Genomic DNA, 24,847 nt, shown 5'->3' with positions numbered 1-24,847 from the left:
AACAGATCGTTGATAGATTTTGCCAGTCACTCAGTGACTGTGCAAGGTCAAGGAATTTTGGCCAAAAATGGCGCGGATTTTGTCAAACGAAGTTAGCTGTATGAGACAAAGGATGTTACACGGTGGCGCGAAGATATGAATATTATCAGTTCTAGTGGTAAAATATTTTACACACAAGCGCAACGAGTAAGTAAAATATTGTTTTGGAGAAAATAAAATTCACATCTTCAAACTGTAATGTCCTTTTTCAGTAGACAAAGAGACTGTTTGCGCAAAAAACCAGGGGAAAGCGGGAAATGACGTCATCAATATCCTGAAAATATCGAAATATGCGATTGGGGCCCCGGATGTAGTTTCGTGTGAATTTTACAAGTGGCCTGTTTTCCGAAAAACACTCATGTCTATATAATAAATATTATATAAACAACAATGGAACAGCAGGTGAGCTTTCGACCGAAAACTGATGATTTCTTCACACGTGAAAAAGATCACCGTTGCTATGGTTACATAACAACTGATGCGTTTCGCAGCGAAACTGAAATGGCTTGGGAATGCGTTGATGTTTATATAATAAAAAGAACATTACATGGCCACTTGGAGATACGAAATTTCCCTTTTCGAGTCGAAAAATATTTCACTCGTTCGCTGCGCTCACTCGTGGTTCGTGATATATTCTTCAACACTCGAAGGGAAAGTTCGTATCTCCTCGCGGCCATGTAAAATCTTCTATTTAAAGAGATTATCAGGCACTAATTATCTTACCATCACGGGCTTTTGTTTTCAAGGCAACTACAGCTTGGTAATAGTGTAGTTTAAACAAAGAAAATCTTTATCCTGCTGATCTTAATTAGCATAAATTTTGACGTTTTATTTTTCCGTTTTCTCCTAAGTTTTAGTTTCGATTAAGAAGATATACCTTTGTTGTTTTATAGCGTACAGCTAAGAATCGTATCAAGTTTTATATTATCATTAATATTATTCCGAGCAAATCAAAGCACCCGAACTCTCCCAGTTCCTTTCATTCAGTAACCGCATTGCTATAGTCGTTTTCTGAAGCTCTCTAGGGCTAGAATAACATGATTCCTTCTTCCTCTTAAAAGTGAAATCTTCGTATAGGTGATCATACGCTTTTGAGTTCAATTTGAAATTAATCTGCACGAGTGAGTTTTTCAAAAAGCTGAAATTGCACGAGCCGCTTCGGCAAATGTAATTCCAACTTTTTGAAAAACTCACAAGTGCAAATTAATCCCAAATTGAACGAGGAAAACCGTATTATTGCTTATTAATAATATAAAAATGAAAAAATTCGTGTGGAGGAAGTGCCGAAAGATCTTTCTTGAAGCCATGCATTTTTTTTTATTCGAGAAAACTGTTTTCAAATTTTCCGTGCGACATTTTCGTCGTCATTTTACGTGATATCGTTGGCTTAGAAAATTTCCTGTTGTCTTTCAGCCAATCATAATCCAGAAATACGATTTGTAATTTGCACTGGTGTTACACTTTTTGCATTGGTGTTACACTTGAACTGCACTGCTTGCAGCCAATCAGAATCGAGTAATTTTTTCACGTATATTTATTATTATTATTAAAAAAAAAGTTAACTCAAATGTTAACTCAGAAGTTGTTTGTAGTGCCACGAGAGCTGGTCTGCCATTTATCTTTCCTTGCTATTTGGAATCAGGGTGATGGAGATTCACATCTTTTTTCATTTAACTGTGAGTACTGATCGCAGTATTAGCCAATCAGTAAAGGAGGTGAGAATTAATCATATGAGCGATCACGTGATAAAGGTTATAAATACCGTCTACAGAAGGGGTTTCCCCGAAGAGAATACAGACTCGTTTCCCCGTATTGAGTTAATAAGCAATTTAAATTTCGTTTTCGATGATTTAGTTATAAACAAGAATGGAAGGATTCCCCCAAATGAGCTTACGTCATTACCTATTTGTATGACTTTACTCGCTGTCTGCTTCAGAATTGATCACATTTATTTTAAGATGGTGGAGAACAGATAAACATCGAGTTTCTGGCCATTTGTGACCATTTTTCCCTTGTAAGAATCCAAATTTTAAGTTTCTAATCGATGGGTAACTTACGCACTCACACAAGACACGTGCTACAGGGGCAATACGATGTGTGTTTTTGCCATCAGCCCGTTTTTGCTAAGCCTCCCGTCCCTAATAAATGTCCCCTCCCCCCTCTTTACTAACTGCCATCCTTGAGCTACATCGAATCATTGCGATATGTTAGGTAGATCTAATGTGCACACTTCAATTCTTCCCTGAGGAATTATCAGGCAGTTTAGTCTTGCGCACCAAATTAGTCCATGAAGCTACTAATCTACTCCCTGATGGAATTGAATCTATTAATCATTCCTTAAAATCAATCATACCTAATGTCTGATTAATTTTTAAAATTAAGCTGTTTGGCCTCATTAGCTCTAATTAACAATTATGTTGTTTTCACCTATATTACTTCTAATTAATTTCACCCTATTCAGATGGGCGGGGCGGTCAGGGGGGAGGTGGTCAAATAAATTTGGTATGACATGTCATATTCCTCGGAACTTTACGTTGCCGTGGCTTTCGTACTTTCGTGTGATCATTCTTTCATTTTTATGACTCTCAGCCATTATATTATTAACTTTGATTTAGTTTTAATCGTTTTCTGACGAAGAAATCCAAATCCAAGATGGCGGGTCTAAGAGATCAAAATGGTGTCTGTTTAACAAACATGACACAATTAACACTTGATCTGACGTCATCTCATGTTGTTTACTTCAAGAGAAACATTTTTGAGTATCCTCGAAGTTCGGTTAGAAATAATCTTAAAGTTACGAAAGGGAGGGTGGATATAAGGCCGTATCTACGGAAATCCGGTCCGGTCCGGAAATCCCCGGCTAATACCAGGTATCCACCCTGCCTGGCCGAACAAAATAAACTAAAACGGAGATTGAGTTCACGGCATAAAGAACATGGTTTTGTTGGTTTCCTCTTACAATTGCGCGCTTGAGTAGCCAGCTACATTGCAGGGGAACTTAAACGCAGTTTTCTGGCCTTTTCCGTGCTTCAACGCTAGCCCGCGAAATTAAGTGGTTGCGTGTCCTTGCCGTATCCAGGTATGCAAGACAGAGGAACTTACACGGCGGCGCAAGATATAAATCTTACTTTCCAGTAGTAAAAAAAATATTTTATGAGCGAGCGCAGCAAGTGAGTAAAATATTGTTTTTAACACGAGAAAATCAAATTCACATCTTCAAGCCACCGTGTAATTTTCATTTTACTATAAAGACAAACTGACTGTTTGCGCAAACACTGTGAAAACGCGGGAAATGACGTCTTCAATATTCTTACTGGTGAGTATATGGAGAATACGCCACTCAAATCGCGGATGTGGTTTTGGATAACTTTTACGAGTGCTGTATTTTCCAGTAAAACACTCGTGTTTATGTAATAAAAAGGAATATGCAGCTTTACTTCCCCTCAACCTACAGCTCCTACTAAAATGAAATAAAAGAAGTAATTTTAACTGAAGGGAAAGGAAATTAAAATTGGAGGACCGTCAGCAGTCAGTGTAAGTTACAACCTATATCAACTTGAATTTGAAAATAAAAGTGAATGAGTCGCCCAATAGCGTTTTCAGAAAATTGATGTGTTGAGAGTTAGCCCTTCTGCTCGACATAATGATCTTGCTCCCATAAAGAAAGGATTAACGCTCGAAACTTCAACTTCGCAACGCAACTAAAGCAGTTATTAATATACTTCTGTTAGTTTTAAGTTTTCAATTAGCTAAGTGCTGCAGGTACTGTCGACGACGCATGTTTTTTTTTTCCAGTCGCCTAACATGCCTGGTTTGGGGGAGGGTGGGGAGGGGGGGGGGAAGGGGGGAAGAGAAAGAGCAACTCTCTCATAAAAAGGGCGGGGGTGCTCATCATACCTTAAAGGGGATTCGAAAGTGGTTTTGGTACCTCTCGGGGTGTTCAGCCTCAAAAGGTCCACAGTGGGAACTTTTGCAGTGCCATTTTATAGGCTATATTAAGCCGATAAAAAGATGACAGAAGATGACGTGTTGTTTTAGAATTAGTATCTCTTGGGGGTGAAAATTGTTTTACGCCACGCCCACAAAGCTGGATCTTGGTATCTTTTATGGACTATTTTCAAAATTTCCGACGACCACCCCCGTCCTTTCTATATGGGAGTTCACCCCCCCCCCCCACCCCTGGGGCTAATATAGCTGAGAGGTAGCCTGCAGAAACGGAGTCCAGCTGAGATTTATGTTACTTGCAGTTTTAATTTATTCCTCTAGATTGAAAATTTAAAAATAAACAAGAGACCCGTCAACTTTACCTAAGGAGGACATACTTAAAGGATAAAAAAAGTTCTTCTTGTTTGGCTACAGTACAATGTTCACGATAAATGTGATAAATGTCATGCGAACAATTTCTGATGTCACTCTATTTTAAACTCTTATTTACCTGACAAAACTTTAACCAACAGGTCAGCGTTTTTGTTTCACTATTTACAAAGCTAACTGTAGACCTTACTGGTAAACAGGAACTTAAATCCTTAAATTTAGACTTCCATTGGCCTTTGTGTTCCACAAAAATTCGGTCTACTTTATATACTCTTTTCATTTTCTACGCTAATCAATCGACTCGCAACGGATTGGCGAAATTTCAAATCGTAAAGCTTTTTTGTCTTGTAAACAAGGTCTGATTTATGAAAATACTAACAAAACTAAGATGTTCAGAAATATAATAACGTCAAATAAGGAAATGCATGTTATTTCTGACGTTAATTTACTGTACTTTAAAATCCTGCTTTCTTCAACTTATCTTAACAATTGCTACAAAGTGTTACGCTCAATGTTTTTTTCATCAGGTACATTATTTACAAATTGAACAACGAATTTCGCTGGTAAAACACTAGGTGTATCAGTTAAGCCTTAGTTACACTGCTTATTTTTCCTCGCAGCGAAGATCCAAACGATTGAAATCATCATCTTACATTCCTAAACTATTGCTTACTTTACTTGCTAGAGAAGCAACGGTTTATCCTAAAAAAGGTGAATATATATGAAATAAAACGCAAAAATTTTGTTGCGCATATCTCTCCCGATGCGTCCTTTTAGAAAGAAAAATATCAATAGTTAAATGTCAATTTAATTTATATACAGGTTGATACTAGGAGTAAAACTGTCCGTTGAGGTCATGGCATATTTTTCTTCTCATGCGATCACTCGCTGCCGTCCTGGTCATTCTTGCCAACACCTGACAGAGTAAATAAAGAAACAACAACAAAAAATAGTAACCATCTAAATTTATTTCCTTAAATTAAAAAAAAAAACAATCGGGGCTGCGCGCGCTCTGATTAACTCAGTATTATATTTTATGCTCAAAACAAGACAACCGTGTTTTACTATCTGGCCGAAGTAAATAATCTGAAGCCTTCAATTATATCGTCATAAAACATTACGGTATGTTAAAACACTCACGAAATATGTGAGGCACTCGCTTGTTGCTCTTACTTTCCTAGATTTCTCGTTCTCTAAAATTTCCCTCCGAATTCGTTATAACATGATAAATGGCTGTGGCCTGTTGATTGCGTTGTATTACACTGTAGGTAATTTCATGGTTTACACTCTCATGATGGACAGAGCTAGTTAGCAGTCATAAAAAACAAACAATACGTGAGCCGCACAAGATCAAACGACAAACACTTAAAAAAAATAGATATAGAAACCTAAACACACTTTCGAAAATACATACAGCTTGATCGATCACATCTCAGGAAAACGGTAAGTAAATGCCAAAAGCCGTTTATTAAAAATTAGAAAGCACTTATGCATGTTTTCATTGAATCTTACCTTTCTCTCCAAAATCCAATGTCACGTCATCTCCAATCAATATAAAAGGGTCCCACCGGTTCACATCATAGCCCTTACTTCTCATCCACTTCATGGCCTCGTGTAGAGATTCACCAGCACTTTCCCCAGCGACAAGGTGATCGTAGAAATGCGTCATTAACTGCTCTGTTGCTTTGTCATCCAGGGCCCACAGTGATACCAGCACTGAGCGTGCGCCAGATCCTAAGAATGCTCGGGCAATTCCAACAGCTCCCTCGGCCTTTGTTTGCCCACGAGCACTGTGGCAACAGCTAAGGACTACCAGTTTAGCTCGCAGTCGAATCTTTGAAATGTCAGACATTGTCAATAAGTAGAGTCCTTCTTGAGGTATTCCGTTAGGAACACGAAAAGATGGTGCAAGGGCAATTGCTCCTCTTTCAACATCACCGTGTGCGCCGATATGAATCAAAGCCACTGAATTCATCGCTTCAAGTACTGCCTGCTTTGTTGCTTGCCGTCCCAACAAAGGCTCAACTCCTAACTTTTTTGCTACCATCCTCGCTTCGTTTTCTGCACATTGCAGTCGAGAAATCTTTGTGAGTTTTCCTTTGAAATGCACCTCACCAACATCAGGATTTCCCACTATCAAAGCACCCGTCTGACAATGGTAGTCCGCTGGACTTTCATTAATGAGCTTGAGAGTTGTTAGAGAAGGAGCAATACGGATCCTGAAAGTCTCAGATAGGTACTTTCCGCTTTCATCAGTTAAGGCGGCAAATGGAATTTGGTATAAAGCGCGATCAGGAACAATGATGATTTCAGGGCCCTCAAGGAAGCGCGCCACAGGAGCGATGATTAGTTTGTAACAGATAGGAAGGTTCATTTTAGGTCCTTGGTCAGCTCTACGTTCCTCTCCAATTCGCCAACCTTCATGGCTGTCCTCATTCCATGTTTTCGATTCTGGTAGAAAACCGTGTAAGCATTGGTCTTCGCAAATCTCCTCTGGTAAAATGCCAAAACTTCTGAAATCAAAAAATTGTTCCAAATGCTGCCTTGATCCTTCCCGAACTAACAGGTCATTTCCTTTTATCACCTGGAAATGTGTGGTTTCGCTTGCTTTAAGAATCCACAAATGTATTTTGTCAGAATAATATGAGACGTACAGACAAGTGCGGTTAAACACTTTTCCCACCATGCCTTCAAGATCAGACCATGCTCCAGAGTCAGCTGGCATTTGATTGTCCAAAGAGTACTGAGCTGACATTAAATCTGCCAAAGCTCTGGCCTTCGAAAGATCTGAAACATACAGAGCTTCAGTAGGATTCCCGGTTTCGCAGAGTAAGTTACTGAGATTTCTGTAGCAAAAGATATTTTGATCCGCGATAGAAATCTTAAGTTGATCGTTGTCGCGAAGGGAGTTGCGCATTTCCTCGCATTTTTCAATACCAGAACGAAAATACGAGATTGCTTCCTGAATCTTTCCTTGTCTCTCTCTAAGCTTTGCCATTTCAATGAGAGACCCCAACAGTGTCTCAACATCTCCAGTCTTCTCACTTAATGCAAGTGCCTTCTTGATATATTCTCCCGCACTATCATAGTCAGACTTCGCGAAAAGAAAAACTCCGAGCTTCAGATAACTACGTGCTTCTAGTTTCCTGTTTCCAATTTTTTGGCTTATAGCCAGCGCCTTTTCAAAATATTCTTTTGCTTTTATTAAGTTACGGACAGCTTGCTCCACAGCTCCTTGGTTGACGCAAACGCTGGCCACTCCTTCTCTGTCTCCAATGTTTGTAAAGATGACAAGTGCTTTCTGGTTATATTCGTTAGCCTTGTGGTACTTTCCAAGAGAGTGAAAGCTAGCTGCCAGCTCCAGAAGAGAGTAAGCTACAGTACTCATGTCGCCAATATTTCTGCCCATAGCCAACGATTTTTCAAAGCACTCTAAGGCCTTGCCATGTTCGCCAACTGAATCATACAACACTCCAAGGCTCGTGTAAGAGGAAGCTTCTCCACTTCTGTCTCCAATTTCTTTCTTGATCACAAGTGCTTTCTCGAAATGTTCTCTAGCCTTCTCATATTCGCCAACCGAATCATACACCACTCCAAGGTTTGTGTAAGAGGAAGCTTCTCCACTTCTGTCTCCAATTTCTTTCTGGATCACAAGTGCTTTCTTGTAAAGTTCTCTAGCCTTCTCAGATTCGCCAACTGATCGATACACCACTCCAAGGTTTGTGTAAGAGGAAGCTTCTCCACTTCTGTCTCCAATTTCTTTCTTGATCACAAGTGCCTTCTCGTGAAGTTCTCTAGCCTTCTCATATTCGCCAACTGATTGATACACCACTCCAAGGTTTGTGTAAGAGGAAGCTTCTCCACTTCTGTCTCCAATTTCTTTCTGGATCACAAGTGCTTTCTCGTGAAGTTCTCTAGTCTTCTCATATTCGCCAACTGATTGATACACCACTCCAAGGTTCGTGTAAGAGGAAGCTTCTCTACTTCTGTCTCCAATTTCTTTCTGGATCACAAGTGCTTTCTCGTAAAGTTCTCTAGCCTTCTCATATTCGCCAACCGAATCATACACCACTCCAAGGTTTGTGTAAGAGGAAGCTTCTCCACTTCTGTCTCCAATTTCTTTCTCGATCACAAGTGCTTTCTCGTAAAAATCTCTAGCCTTCTCATATTCGCCAACTGATTGATACACCACTCCAAGGTTTCCGTAAGAGGAAGCTTCTCCACTTCTGTCTCCAACTTCTTTCTGGATCACAAGTGCTTTCTCGTAAAGTTCTCTAGCCTTCTCATATTCGCCAACCGAATCATACACCACTCCAAGGTTTGTGTAAGAGGAAGCTTCTCCACTTCTGTCTCCAATTTCTTTCTCGATCACAAGTGCTTTCTCGTAAAAATCTCTAGCCTTCTCATATTCGCCAACTGATTGATACACCACTCCAAGGTTTCCGTAAGAGGAAGCTTCTCCACTTCTGTCTCCAACTTCTTTCTGGATCACAAGTGCTTTCTCGTAAAGTTCTCTAGCCTTCTCATATTCGCCAACCGAATCATACACCACTCCAAGGTTTGTGTAAGAGGAAGCTTCTCCACTTCTGTCTCCAATTTCTTTCTGGATCACAAGTGCTTTCTTGTAAAGTTCTCTAGCCTTCTCAGATTCGCCAACTGATCGATACACCACTCCAAGGTTTGTGTAAGAGGAAGCTTCTCCACTTCTGTCTCCAATTTCTTTCTTGATCACAAGTGCCTTCTCGTGAAGTTCTCTAGCCTTCTCATATTCGCCAACTGATTGATACACCACTCCAAGGTTTGTGTAAGAGGAAGCTTCTCCACTTCTGTCTCCAATTTCTTTCTGGATCACAAGTGCTTTCTCGTGAAGTTCTCTAGCCTTCTCATATTCGCCAACTGATTGATACACCACTGCAAGGTTTCCGTAAGAGGAAGCTTTTCCACTTCTGTCTCCAATTTCTTTCTGGATCACAAGTGCTTTCTCGTAAAGTTCTCTAGCCTTCTCATATTCGCCAACCGAATCATACACCACTCCAAGGTTTGTGTAAGATGAAGCTTCTCCACTTCTGTCTCCAATTTCTTTCTGGATCACAAGTGCTTTCTCGTGAAGTTCTCTAGCCTTCTCATATTCGCCAACCGAATCATACACCACTCCAAGGTTTGTGTAAGAGGAAGCTTCTCCACTTCTGTCTCCAATTTCTTTCTGGATCACAAGTGCTTTCTCGACAAGTTCTCTAGCCTTCTCATATTCGCCAACCGAACGATACAGCACACCAAGGTTTGTGTAAGAGGAAGCTTCTCCACTTCTGTCTGCAATTTCTTTCTGGATCACAAGTGCTTTCTCGTGAAGTTCTCTAGCCTTCTCATATTCGCCAACTGATTGATACACCACTCCAACGTTCGTGTAAGAGGAAGCTTCTCCACTTCTGTCTCCAATTTCTTTCTGGATCACAAGTGCTTTCTCGTGAAGTTCTCTAGCCTTCTCATATTCGCCAACTGATTGATACACCACTCCAAGGTTCTGTAAGAGGAAGCTTCTCCACTTCTGTCTCCAATTTCTTTCTGGACCACAAGTGCTTTCTCGAAATGTTCTCTAGCCTTCTCATATTCGCGAACTGATATATATATCGTTCCAAGGTTTTTGTAAGAGGAAGCTTCTCCACTTCTGTCTCCAATTTCTTTCTGGATCACAAGTGCTTTCTCGTAAAGTTCTCTAGCCTTCTCATATTCGCCAAGTGATCGATACACCACTCCAAGGTTTGTGTAACAGGAAGCTTCTCCACTTCTGTCTCCAATTTCTTTCTGGATCACAAGTGCTTTCTCGTGAAGTTCTCTAGCCTTCTCATATTCGCCAAATGATTGATACACCACTCCAAGGTTCGTGTATGAGGAAGCTTCTCCACTTCTGTCTCCAATTTCTCTCTGGATCACAAGTGCTTTCTCGTGAAGTTCTCTAGCCTTCTCATATTCGCCAACTGATCCATACACCACTCCAAGGTTTGTGTAAGAGGAAGCTTCTCCACTTCTGTCTCCAATTTCTTTCTGGATCACAAGTGCTTTCTCGTGAAGTTCTCTAGCCTTCTCATATTCGCCAACTGATCGATACACCACTCCAAGGTTTGTGTAAGAGGAAGGTTCTCCACTTCTGTCTCCAATTTCTTTTTTGATCGTAAGTGATTCCTCGAAAAGTTCTCTAGCCTTCTCATATTCGCCAAGTGATCCATATACCACGCCAAGGTTTGTGTAAGAGGAAGCTTCTCCACTTCTGTCTCCAATTTCTTTCTGGATCACAAGTGCTTTCTCGTGAAGTTCTCTAGCCTTCTCATATTCGCCGACTGATATATATATCGTTCCAAGGTTTTTGTAAGAGGAAGCTTCTCCACTTCTGTCTCCAATTTCTTTCTTGATCACAAGTGCTTTCTCGTGAAGTTCTCTAGTCTTCTCATATTCGCCAACTGATTGATACACCACTCCAAGGTTTGTGTAACAGGAAGCTTCTCCACTTCTGTCTCCAATTTCTTTCTGGATCACAAGTGCTTTCTCGTAAAGTTCTCTAGTCTTCTCATATTCGCCAACTGATCGATACACCACTCCAAGGTTTGTGTAAGAGGAAGCTTCTCCACTTCTGTCTCCAATTTCTTTCTGGATCACAAGTGCTTTCTCGTAAAGTTCTCTAGCCTTCTCATATTCGCCAACTGATTGATACACCACTCCAAGGTTTGTGTAAGAGGAAGCTTCTCCACTTCTGTCTCCAATTTCTTTCTGGATCACAAGTGCTTTCTCGACAAGTTCTCTAGCCTTCTCATATTCGCCAACTGATCCATACACCACTCCAAGGTTTGTGTAAGAGGAAGCTTCTCCACTTCTGTCTCCAATTTCTTTCTGGATCACAAGTGCTTTCTCGTGAAGTTCTCTAGCCTTCTCATATTCGCCAACCGAATCATACACCACTCCAAGGTTTGTGTAAGAGGAAGCTTCTCCACTTCTGTCTCCAATTTCTTTCTTGATCACAAGTGCTTTCTTGTAAAGTTCTCCAGCCTTCTCAGATTCGCCAACTGATCGATACACCACTCCAAGGTTTGTGTAAGAGGAAGCTTCTCCACTTCTGTCTCCAATTTCTTTCTTGATCGTAAGTGATTCCTCGAAATGTTCTCTAGCCTTCTCATATTCGCCAACTGATTGATACACCACTCCAAGGTTTGTGTAAGAGGAAGCTTCTCCACTTCTGTCTCCAATTTCTTTCTGGATCACAAGTGCTTTCTCGTGAAGTTCTCTAGCCTTCTCATATTCGCCAACTGATTGATACACCACTCCAAGGTTCTGTAAGAGGAAGCTTCTCCACTTCTGTCTCCAATTTCTTTCTGGACCACAAGTGCTTTCTCGAAATGTTCTCTAGCCTTCTCATATTCGCGAACTGATATATATATCGTTCCAAGGTTTTTGTAAGAGGAAGCTTCTCCACTTCTGTCTCCAATTTCTTTCTGGATCACAAGTGCTTTCTCGTAAAGTTCTCTAGCCTTCTCATATTCGCCAACCGAATCATACACCACTCCAAGGTTTGGGTAAGAGGAAGCTTCTCCACTTCTGTCTCCAATTTCTTTCTGGATCACAAGTGCTTTCTCGACAAGTTCTCTAGCCTTCTCATATTCGCCAACTGATCCATACACCACTCCAAGGTTTGTGTAAGAGGAAGCTTCTCCACTTCTGTCTCCAATTTCTTTTTTGATCGTAAGTGATTCCTCGAAATGTTCTCTAGCCTTCTCATATTCGCCAACTGATCCATACACCACTCCAAGGTTTGTGTAAGAGGAAGCTTCTCCACTTCTGTCTCCAATTTCTTTCTGGATCACAAGTGCTTTCTCGTGAAGTTCTCTAGCCTTCTCATATTCGCCAACCGAATCATACACCACTCCAAGGTTTGTGTAAGAGGAAGCTTCTCCACTTCTGTCTCCAATTTCTTTCTTGATCACAAGTGCTTTCTTGTAAAGTTCTCTAGCCTTCTCAGATTCGCCAACTGATCGATACACCACTCCAAGGTTTGTGTAAGAGGAAGCTTTTCCACTTCTGTCTCCAATTTCTTTCTTGATCGTAAGTGATTCCTCGAAATGTTCTCTAGCCTTCTCATATTCGCCAACTGATTGATACACCACTCCAAGGTTTGTGTAAGAGGAAGCTTCTCCACTTCTGTCTCCAATTTCTTTCTGGATCACAAGTGCTTTCTCGTGAAGTTCTCTAGCCTTCTCATATTCGCCAACTGATTGATACACCACTCCAAGGTTCTGTAAGAGGAAGCTTCTCCACTTCTGTCTCCAATTTCTTTCTGGACCACAAGTGCTTTCTCGAAATGTTCTCTAGCCTTCTCATATTCGCGAACTGATATATATATCGTTCCAAGGTTTTTGTAAGAGGAAGCTTCTCCACTTCTGTCTCCAATTTCTTTCTGGATCACAAGTGCTTTCTCGTGAAGTTCTCTAGCCTTCTCATATTCGCCAAGTGATCGATACACCACTCCAAGGTTTGTGTAACAGGAAGCTTCTCCACTTCTGTCTCCAATTTCTTTCTGGATCACAAGTGCTTTCTCGTGAAGTTCTCTAGCCTTCTCATATTCGCCAACTGATTGATACACCACTCCAAGGTTTGTGTAAGAGGAAGCTTCTCCACTTCTGTCTCCAATTTCTTTCTGGATCACAAGTGCTTTCTCGTGAAGTTCTCTAGCCTTCTCATATTCGCCAACTGATCCATACACCACTCCAAGGTTTGTGTAAGAGGAAGCTTCTCCACTTCTGTCTCCAATTTCTTTCTGGATCACAAGTGCTTTCTCGTGAAGTTCTCTAGCCTTCTCATATTCGCCAACTGATCGATACACCACTCCAAGGTTTGTGTAAGAGGAAGGTTCTCCACTTCTGTCTCCAATTTCTTTTTTGATCGTAAGTGATTCCTCGAAAAGTTCTCTAGCCTTCTCATATTCGCTAACTGATCCATACACCACTCCAAGGTTTGTGTAAGAGGAAGCTTCTCCACTTCTGTCTCCAATTTCTTTCTGGATCACAAGTGCTTTCTCGTGAAGTTCTCTAGCCTTCTCATATTCGCCGACTGATATATATATCGTTCCAAGGTTTTTGTAAGAGGAAGCTTCTCCACTTCTGTCTCCAATTTCTTTCTGGATCACAAGTGCTTTCTCGTAAAGTTCTCTAGTCTTCTCATATTCGCCAACTGATTGATACACCACTCCAAGGTTTGTGTAACAGGAAGCTTCTCCACTTCTGTCTCCAATTTCTTTCTGGATCACAAGTGCTTTCTCGTGAAGTTCTCTAGCCTTCTCATATTCGCCAACTGATTGATACACCACTCCAAGGTTCTGTAAGAGGAAGCTTCTCCACTTCTGTCTCCAATTTCTTTCTGGACCACAAGTGCTTTCTCGAAATGTTCTCTAGCCTTCTCATATTCGCGAACTGATATATATATCGTTCCAAGGTTTTTGTAAGAGGAAGCTTCTCCACTTCTGTCTCCAATTTCTTTCTGGATCACAAGTGCTTTCTCGTAAAGTTCTCTAGCCTTCTCATATTCGCCAAGTGATCGATACACCACTCCAAGGTTTGTGTAACAGGAAGCTTCTCCACTTCTGTCTCCAATTTCTTTCTGGATCACAAGTGCTTTCTCGTGAAGTTCTCTAGCCTTCTCATATTCGCCAACTGATCCATACACCACTCCAAGGTTTGTGTAAGAGGAAGCTTCTCCACTTCTGTCTCCAATTTCTTTCTGGATCACAAGTGCTTTCTCGTGAAGTTCTCTAGCCTTCTCATATTCGCCAACTGATCGATACACCACTCCAAGGTTTGTGTAAGAGGAAGGTTCTCCACTTCTGTCTCCAATTTCTTTTTTGATCGTAAGTGATTCCTCGAAAAGTTCTCTAGCCTTCTCATATTCGCTAACTGATCCATACACCACTCCAAGGTTTGTGTAAGAGGAAGCTTCTCCACTTCTGTCTCCAATTTCTTTCTGGATCACAAGTGCTTTCTCGTGAAGTTCTCTAGCCTTCTCATATTCGCCGACTGATATATATATCGTTCCAAGGTTTTTGTAAGAGGAAGCTTCTCCACTTCTGTCTCCAATTTCTTTCTGGATCACAAGTGCTTTCTCGTGAAGTTCTCTAGTCTTCTCATATTCGCCAACTGATTGATACACCACTCCAAGGTTTGTGTAACAGGAAGCTTCTCCACTTCTGTCTCCAATTTCTTTCTGGATCACAAGTGCTTTCTCGTGAAGTTCTCTAGTCTTCTCATATTCGCCAACTGATCGATACACCACTCCAAGGTTTGTGTAACCGGAAGCTTCTCCACTTCTGTCTCCAATTTCTTTCTGGATCACAAGTGCTTTCTCGTAAAGTTCTCTAGCCTTCTCATATTCGCCAACTGATTGATACACCACTCCAAGGTTTGTGTAAGAGGAAGCTTCTCCACTTCTGTCTCCAATTTCTTTCTGGATCACAAGTGCTTTCTCGTGAAGTTCTCTAGCCTTCTCATATTCGCCAACTGATCCATACACCACTCCAAGGTTTGGGTAAGAGGAAGCTTCTCCACTTCTGTCTCCAATTTCTTTCTGGATCACAAGTGCTTTCTCGACAAGTTCTCTAGCCTTCTCATATTCGCCAACTGATCCATACACCACTCCAAGGTTTGTGTAAGAGGAAGCTTCTCCACTTCTGTCTCCAATTTCTTTTTTGATCGTAAGTGATTCCTCGAAATGTTCTCTAGCCTTCTCATATTCGCCAACTGATCCATACACCACTCCAAGGTTTGTGTAAGAGGAAGCTTCTCCACTTCTGTCTCCAATTTCTTTCTGGATCACAAGTGCTTTCTCGTGAAGTTCTCTAGTCTTCTCATATTCGCCAACTGATCGATACACCACTCCAAGGTTTGTGTAACCGGAAGCTTCTCCACTTCTGTCTCCAATTTCTTTCTGGATCACAAGTGCTTTCTCGTAAAGTTCTCTAGCCTTCTCATATTCGCCAACCGAATCATACACCACTCCAAGGTTTGTGTAAGAGGAAGCTTCTCCACTTCTGTCTCCAATTTCTTTCTGGATCACAAGTGCTTTCTCGTGAAGTTCTCTAGCCTTCTCATATTCGCCAACCGAATCATACACCACTCCAAGGTTTGTGTAAGAGGAAGCTTCTCCACTTCTGTCTCCAATTTCTTTCTGGATCACAAGTGCTTTCTCGACAAGTTCTCTAGCCTTCTCATATTCGCCAACTGATCCATACACCACTCCAAGGTTTGTGTAAGAGGAAGCTTCTCCACTTCTGTCTCCAATTTCTTTCTCGATCACAAGTGCTTTCTCGTAAAGTTCTCTAGCCTTCTCATATTCGCCAACTGATTGATACACCACTCCAAGGTTTGTATAACAGGAAGCTTCTCCACTTCTGTCTCCAATTTCTTTCTGGATCACAAGTGCTTTCTCGTGAAGTTCTCTAGTCTTCTCATATTCGCCAACTGATTCATACACCACTCCAAGGTTTGTGTAAGAGGAAGCTTCTCCACTTCCGTCTCCAATTTCTTTCTGGATCACAAGTGCTTTCTCGTGAAGTTCTCTAGCCTTCTCATATTTGCCAACTGATCGATACACCAATCCAAGGTTTGTGTAAGAGGAAGCTTCTCCACTTCTGTCTATAATTTCTTTACTGATAAGGAGAGCTTTTTCAGAGAGATTTTTTGCTTGTGCGTATTTACTTTCACGGAAATGCACTACTGCTAGTTCTAAGCTCAGCTTAACTACGCTTTCTGCGTATTTTATTGCGTTTGTGGTATCGCTGATAAGACTACATGCTTTCCACATTGTAAAATATATCTTTACGTAGAATGATTTGGTGAGTTTCTCGTCTTTTATACCTGCTCTTTCTTTCAGAATGAACAAGCATTCCTTGCATAATTCGATTGCTTTTAGGAATCGATTAGTGTTGAGAAGGTAGCCTGTAACAATGAGGCCGATCGAGATGACTTGTACAACTTCGTCTACGGTGTACATGTCACTGAAGAACTTCTGTTAGAACAAAACAGAGAGTAAAAGTGGACAAAAATTTGCAACCATGTCGGTTTATCCATTTGCTAACTGCTGTTGTTATGATTTTAATATAAACATTTATTAGTATACTATTGCAGTCTGACTCAGGAAATCGTAGCGCAATTAGAAGATTGCAGCGAGGAGAGTTATACATTTATTTTACATGGAAAGACAGTGAGCTCACGAATGTCTATATATGTTTGCAATGATTGCTTGCTTGATCTGCTGAGATTAAAATAAAGGATTTTTGAAAACGAGAGATTTTTTATGAATATCTATTCTGTTATTTGCTTTTCAAAATCTGGAAGCACTTATATACTTAAAAAATTCTTGCCTCCGTTAGTACACAGCAGGATGTAAGCTCGAATTAATTCATCGCACAAATTTGGGTACATAGTTTAGATCAAGTTTCGGTTTAAACTCCGTTTAACGTTTAATAGTAATTTCTGAGAAGAGAAATTTATCCGGAAATCCAAATTATTATTGATTTTACATTGCTCTTATTAGAACACGAGTTTATCATTTCGACTGGAACTTCTAACGCACATTACAATTATTTGGCAATTTAAATAAGTGAAAAAGATTAAAAATGGAATGACATCTCAACAGTACGTCTATCATCCAGGCATGTGTATCATTAAACAGTAAAGAATCTCTTTTCAGATTTCCTCTGCCTTCAGCAAGACAAAGTTTTAGAGCAAAGTAAGATAGGACTGCCATAATATTGCAGTTGGAAATTGTTGGCGTGGAAATATGATTAGCGTCTCTAATAACTATTTCCTTACTATTATATCATTAAGGTAATCTTTGTTTGAAAAACAACTAATAACAATATTAAAATATAAATAACTTAGTAAACTCACCACTCCCCTTTCTCTTGGTTTAAAGAACACAAAAGCGACAGTCTTTCTTTACTTTGCTATCCTATAGGATAAGAGAAAAATTAAACACCAGGTCTGATTCAAGACTTTTATTCCAATTTAATAAATCCATGTTTTTGCCTCTAACTCCATGCTGATATAAAAGTACAACAGGGATGACAGAGATACATGACCGAAACATACAGAAATAAATAAAGAAAGTAATTAAATCAATCAATCAATCAATCAATCAATCAATCAATCAATAACTTTATTTAAGTGCCAAATGTATTTAGCACTATTGTGCTAATTGAGGACACAGTAAATGAATAAACAAACATTACAAATGGAACGCAAACGTTTTAGAATACCAACTTGTGGGAGGCTGACCAGTTGGCTAGTGATACAACGTGGTTGAGAAGTTGAACTCGGAACTACCGAGAACAAAACCAGAAAGTGGTAAGGTGGAGGATTATTTTGAACCAGCACCTTAAGATTTGCAACCCAGCGCACTAAACCACTCGACTACCCTGCCCTCTCCTACAGACAAAGGTTAACTCCTCAAGAACTTCAAAGTCACGGACAAACATAGAAAACATACATTCCTTCAAATTTACAGACAAATATAAACAAACGTAATTGGACTGATTTGCCAAAGATAAGTTCACAAAACTGAAAGTCACAGATGTACAGGAACCCGCAAAACTGATTTTTTTTTCTCAGAGATAAATTTAGACGCAAACCGTCCAATAAACGCAGAAAACTGGAGGTTAGAGAAGAAGAAGCACAAAACTGCAGGTCAAACATGAATATAAACGCATGTAGCTGCCAATCAGAGAGTGACAGTCGTGCAAAATTGATAGTCACAAACAATATGAACACAAAAAAAGAAACCCACAGAGGAAGATCAGCGTGCACGAAACTGAAAGTCAATAAGGATTATCTTCTAAGGCATGATTTTCTGCAACTGAAATTACAAGGATTTCAACATCCAAATTCCTACAATATAAATTTAAACGTATTATTTATAATCCTCTGAGCATAGCTTCAACTTACTATTTTAATTGTTGCTTGAGATGTTCGAATCAGACAATCAACGCGGCGCTTCCCCTAAGAACAATGTGTGTTTAATATTAATAAATATACAAATGAATATATGAAAGATCTTATATTTGAACTGCGGAGAAAGACATGTACATTCTTCATCATCTACGGGCATATTACGAACTCACAGCGGAGTGACCAGCACCCAGCTGGCTTGATAGGTCAGGAGCACTGCACAGGCATCGCAGAGGTCATGGGTTCTGTTTGTCTTGTTTCAGGCTTTAATTTCACAACTGCTTAAGTTGTGTGTATAACTGCGATGATCAATCATCTCTTCATTAATAAATATATGTGGAAAAAAAATTGCGTACAGTAAAGAGGAGGGCATACATCGAATAGACGATATCTTATAACTACTAGGTTAAGTTCACTGTTCTTACCGTTACTAGATGAGTCAAAATCAGAATGAAATCCAATTCAGTCTGGATCAGCAAAATCGATGTTCCTTTGAAAAGGACAATAAATTATCAGTGTCATTTAAGTCTTTTCAATGCACAGTAACAACATCAAATATCTTAGAGGCAATCAATCTTTGACTTTTTTCCTCCACTGTGGCTAGCTACGTAAAACAAACAAAAGCTTTATGTTCTCAGTTTTGCAAGATTACAACACAATCAGTGTACACAAGTATTTTGTAGGCAATCTCAACATGCGTAATCGTGTTATCCCTTCTAATGTATGGTTAACAATCATTGTAACAGTTTCAGTCTTTTTTAAGTTTATTTTTCCTGAAAAGCACCACTTGCGAGGTTCAATAAAGTGTGTATGTATGTAGAAATAAAAGGAGAGTAGATGAGGATATCTACCGGAAACAAAATGAATACTGTCAGAGCTGCCACGAGCCTGATGATACAAATCAAATGAGTACTCACCTCTACTTTTAATTCCCTTTTCCACTGCGAAAGAAAACCTTTCAAGGCCTGTAACACCACGTCACATCGCAATAGGGACTCTGCCTGCAATCAAGTGACAGAAGAATCACCAAAGTATTGTTTACGTTTAACTTTCCAATGCATTTAATTAACACCAAGATACTGAACTGTAAAACGGAGAACTTTCTGATTAGAAAGAAGTCCAAAATCCTTATTTTTATTTTGTTACTTCAGAGATTCAAAAAAAAAAATGTTCCGTTCAGCGCCCACTCATCAGAATTAATTTTCTGAAAGAGGTTATTATTTTTCTATTCCACTACGTAATGTTGTATTTTTGAGCAATTTTATGTAATGTATGGCAACGTTTACCAAGCCTAACATCTCATTGACTATCAGCCAGTTAATTTGACGAGTTTACATTTCTCAGTGGCCAATTGCGATTCATAAATATCACTAACTGCTGTGTTCAAGTAATGATATAGTTTATCTTAAATATACAATAGTTATCGTTGATTCTTTTAGTTCAAAAAGTTATTGTGATATGTTACGATTTTTATCGACCAAATTTAATGTAGATGCACATGTGAGGTAAAAACCAATTACTTACCGTTCGATGAGAAATCTAAATCAGAATGAAATTCAAATTTCTAGCCTCTAGCAGCTAAAACAGCGTCTCCTTCAAAATAACATTGACGTACAAATTATCAGACTTTCGAACAATGGGATACGCTTTCGGTTTCGACGGGCTGTGGAGTCTTTTTTTATATCTGCTGAACATGTATCGAATTAATTAAAAAAGTAGAGCGAGAAGCTAGTTAACATTTGAAGACCACAGTAGCTATTCTGGCATTTGTGATTCTCTTTAGCCAGTATCCAGTCCCATCACTTATTTTGTGGCTTTTGGCACAGTCTTCTTTTGGCTTTTAATAGCATCTCTCACTGCCACACGATAGGCAGGTTTCATTTTCCCCTCGCGTTTCAGTTTTCTGATTCGCAATTTAAGGTACAATTACGCAGTTTAGGTACATGTTTGTTTTAGGTACATGTTTGTTTTCCTTGATACAACTCTCGCTATAGCGGACGCGCTCGGGGACTTCGTTTAGTATCCGTAATAGCGAGAGTCCGTAATAGCGGGGTGTGAGATAAAAAGTGCCCTTAACATGCAGAAAATAACATAGACTATGTCTGTGAAGCAAGGACTATAGTGCAGCCGATAAAAAAAGAATTGATATGAAGATAAACATTCCAGAAGTCTTTTGAAGTGGTTTTTGACAATTGATGAACCGCAGACTGTAATTTTATATAATTATGTTATATGAGAAGTAGGTGATGTTCGCTTCATCGAGAGTCAAAAGAATAAAATTGTCATTTTGGTACCTGACGAAAGTGTCCGTAATTCCGTAATGGCGAGAGGCCGTAATTTACGGGAGTCATTTCCAGTCAAGCCTCTATAGCTTTTGCCGGGGATCTGGATTTTGTCAGCAATAGCGATGTGTCCGCAAGGCGAGAGTTCACTGTATATACTGTACATACATGCATGACTCAATGTGTAAGATTTTAATAACTTTCTTTCGTCTGTGTTGCTGACGGCTAGGGAATTGTGCAATGAGATGACTGAAACGACACGGGAGTTCCACTCAGTATTAACGGCACCTTTCCTTCAAACAAATCATTCCATTAAAAATCTGTTTTCCAGGGGGAGTTTCTTCGGAGAGGGTGATCTAATCTTCTCCCAAGATCACTATGTTTGACGCTGGCCTTGGAAGATCTTGGGCCTAAGATTATGGGTGACCTACCCTAACCCGTTAAAATATTTTCTACGGGGATTAATGGCTGGCTGAGTTTGATTTTTTACCTGAGCTATTGACAGGTGACCAGCTCTGTGAATAAGCCTTGCTACTTTCCCGCCCCCCCCCCCTACCACTCCTCAGTCAGCCTTTGCAACCAATCCTAAAGGCGCGAGTTACGCCCTGTGACCACACCCAACCACCTAGATCATCAGACAAGTTTTTTTTATCTGATAACGACCGGAGAACCAAACACACATGCAAGGCTGCACTTACTACGCAATCCGGAGCTTAAGCAACTGAGACGCCAAGGAGAGTGCAGGGTAAGAAGTATGGGTTATTGACCAAGTGTGAGGTCAAGATGGCTGGATATTGGCCAAGTTCTCTTTTTGCGTGTTTATGAACCGAAACGGAGTCGAGGTCCATAAACTGGAAAAAAAAAAAAAAAAAAAAAAAAAAGACCGAGGCCAATATCAAGCCATCTTGACCGAACAAGCTTGGTTAATAAAGGATTTATCATATGGCTCTCGGGAAAATTTTTGTTGCGGGACTCGGCGGGTAGTCCCGAGCGGACAAGATGGCTCCATCTTGCCCGCTCGGGTAGCCAGTCACAGGGCAGGATTTGATTCATCTTGCCCGCTCACGGAGGTAGCCATATAATAAATGTATTTACATTTTACTTTGTTGTTAAGAATCTCGCAATATCTAAGACTATTCAGTGCGTCTATCAGTTTTAACAACTAGCTCCAGCTGAAAATGCAAAGAAAGCGTTTAATTCTAAATAGAAATTGAAAGAAAAAGGCCCTCGTGATTCACTTTCTACAAACAACCCTGAATTTGGCTTGAATTTCCCTTTTTTCTTTTATAAAGTATAGTTAGGAATTTTACCAAGTTCTAAGTTGTTATTACGTGCACAGCCTTTGTTTCTTTGATTACTGGGTTGCTGTAGTTGTTTGCTGAACGGCTCCTTAATATTATAACAATCTGTACACTTCTTCTTCTTCTTGTTCTTCTTCTTCTTCTGAAAACTGAAATATTTCCAAGCTGACTCAGATGTGTCACGTTATTCTCAGAAGTTGTTTGCAATTTCATAAGAGTTGGTCAGTCATTTAGTTTACCTTATTATTTTGGAATTGGCGATGGGGTTTCACAGTTATCCTCTTTTCACCGTGAGCGCTGTTAGCAATATTCATGGCGATGACAATTAAGCCTGTGAGTTATCATGTGATATAGGTGATAAATAGGTTATCATGTGATATAGGTGATCAATACCTTCTTAAATAAGGGATTCCCCTGATATTGGTTAACTGAGCAACTTACGTTTCGTTTTTGGTGATTAGCTAATAAACAAGAACGGAGGGATTCCCCTGTTTTAATTTGATGAGGAAGTCACGTTTCGTTTTTGGTGATTAGGTGATAAACAAGAACAAAGGGATTTCCCCGAATGAGTTTACGTCATCACGTGTTCGTATGACTTTCCTATGTTCTGTTTTGACCGATTACAATGAGAGGGGGCTGAATAGGGTTGCTGGAACTGTCGGTTCTCAGTTAAATTATCGGCGATTTCTCAGCTATCAGTAAACTTTCCGAGAATCTCAATGTTTTCCGAGACGAAGTCGAGGGAAACACGGAGATTCTCGGGAAACAAAATTCACTGTTCCCCTCGGGACCAGTCATTAAGTGTTAATTATCAACTTCAAGATATCCATAATCTCACGACTGTTTTAAGTACCGCCGACGCTACAGTTATTTATTTAGTTTTTTCAAGAACTTAACATAATTGAAAAGTATTCTACAGAATTGGACTCCAGCTAAGATTTGTATTGCTTGCAGTTTTAACTTATCCTTCTAGACTTTGAATTAAAAAAAAAAAACCAAGCCCGCCCATTGCGTTACGAGAGTGTTACTTGTTGAAAATTTCCGAATTACTAGAGAAACATTTCAATTTATTTTGAACGAGATCGAAGGTAAAATAACGAGGCGAGAGACCATACATTATATGCCGAGCTGCTAATGCTAAAGGCTGGTTTCCATATGATCGCAGACGATCGCGGATCGCAAATCGCAGATCGCAGACGATCGCAAAGAGAGTTGTTTCCATATAATCGCAGACGATCGCAAGCGATCGCAGAGCCGACTGTTGCATGCATTTCGGACAGCGGAACTGTCAAAATTACACGCGCGTTGTGCTGGCGGGAAAATCGCAGCAAACAATATGGCGGACGTCGAGGAAGAAATTTTGCTGAAGCAAATGTATTCCTTCTTTTTGTCAACCTATTTTGAAATTCCCTTGGCACTGCATCTCGCCCCGAGCCAGAAGGTAACGTTTTCAATCGCTTCAGATAACGACCATAAGCAGTTCTTATGTTGCGGAATTTGACCTCCGCCTCAGCCGCCAATAAATTAAATTTCTCCCCGATTTTTTCCCAGTAGTTAGCCTTTTTGTTTTTGTCTTTGAAATCTTTACTGTTACGGTGGTAAACGCACTGATATCATGCAACTTCCTCCATAAATTTCACGTTACTAACGTTACCTTGTTCAACGCCAGCCATGTTTACAACAAATAAGCGGTTGCTTTCTTGCAAAGAAGCGTTGAATCATGGGTCGGAATTCAAAATATTATGGGATACGTTTCGATCGCAGATCGCAGAACTTTGGTTTCCATATGATCGCACGATGGCAATTGATCGCAGACGATCGCAGACGATCGCAGAAGTGTGTTTCCATATGATCGCAGACGATCGCAAAACTTTTTGCGATCTGCGATCCGCGATCCGCGATCGTCTGCGATCATATGGAAACCAGCCTTAAGCCATGAGCGTGTGGCCTTGTTGGGCCAGCTCATTCCACCCTTTTTCCCGGGGTGTTTTTGCCGAACGGGAACGTGTTTGCATCTCTTCTCCTGCCTTTTTTGTGAGAGTTAAGCATGCGCCAGGGATGGATTTATGGCAAAAAGGCCTGGAACATCACGGGAGAGCATGTAAACGAACGTAAATCTCTGCATGGTGCATCGATTACCCGTGCCTCCAAGAGGTAGACTCTGCACCCCAACAATTTTAGGCACTGGTGCCACATTTCATTTGGAACCATTACGTTTACACGAGGAGAATTTGGAGTGCCGTGCCCGAAAATGGGCAGCATGTTGCCAATTATGTGCCGTGCCGTACTGATGTTTTAGCGCGGGTAAATGGGGCTTATATCTTATCTCCGTACTTGTGTATGAAAGAAAATTAGTTTCGATGTAGTATAGGTTTGATGAAAACTGAGTGAACACACATCCTGTGAATTGTGTTTGTGTATAAGATCAGAATTCAAACTTGCATGTGCTTACGAGGTTCCAGGAGTAGGAGAGAAAATAGTACAACTTTACCTCTGACTCATTCATCTCGAGAGAATATTTAACTTTCAAAGACATTATCAAATACAGCAACGATTAGAAAATTCTTGTTGACGTGAAAAATTGTTATAAATCCAAAATGTGTACGGTGGAGAACTTTCCTTGACCTTTTCCATGCTCTTTCCGAGTTTTCCGTGACCTATGTTAAGCACTTGTTCTCAAAGTATTGTCAAAACAATCTATTATTCAAGGTATTTTCCCACATTATGACGCATAAAATGCATGCTAGTGTTAATTGTTTTACTGGAATTAACTGGTTTCCTGACTTGTCTGCTGTTTTTCAAACTTTTGATATTTTTTGGCCTGTTCATTCTCAGCAAGTTTATTGCTTTTCCACGACTTTCCATGACCCAAACTTCAATGTCAGGACTTTTCATTCCTGAAAATGAAATTACATAAAAATTGCATGACTTT

The 24,847-nt window shown here is 40.1% G+C and overlaps 1 protein-coding gene across 1 annotated transcript in view; it reads right to left on the bottom strand.

Annotated features, from left to right (window-relative positions):
• LOC145468742 (uncharacterized) overlaps positions 1–17,133 on the bottom strand; it is a 42,600-nt gene extending 25,467 nt beyond the window's left edge. Inside the window, exons 1-7 of the mRNA XM_081452443.1 lie at positions 17,026–17,133; positions 16,083–16,392; positions 14,389–15,845; positions 13,700–14,148; positions 12,710–13,253; positions 9,952–11,391; positions 7,886–9,592 (exon numbers count right to left, since the gene is read on the bottom strand). Of these exons, the coding sequence (XP_081308569.1) occupies positions 7,886–9,592; positions 9,952–11,391; positions 12,710–13,253; positions 13,700–14,148; positions 14,389–15,845; positions 16,083–16,392; positions 17,026–17,133 (6,015 nt within the window). The remainder of the gene's footprint in view (positions 1–7,885; positions 9,593–9,951; positions 11,392–12,709; positions 13,254–13,699; positions 14,149–14,388; positions 15,846–16,082; positions 16,393–17,025) is intronic.
• Positions 17,134–24,847: the final 7,714 nt, after the last annotated feature.

The sequence above is a fragment of the Orbicella franksi genome, chromosome 14 (genome assembly GCF_964199315.1).
Source record: "Orbicella franksi chromosome 14, jaOrbFran1.1, whole genome shotgun sequence".
In the NCBI taxonomy this organism is placed as follows: domain Eukaryota; kingdom Metazoa; phylum Cnidaria; class Anthozoa; order Scleractinia; family Merulinidae; genus Orbicella; species Orbicella franksi.
This window is presented reverse-complemented; position numbering and strand designations above follow the sequence as displayed.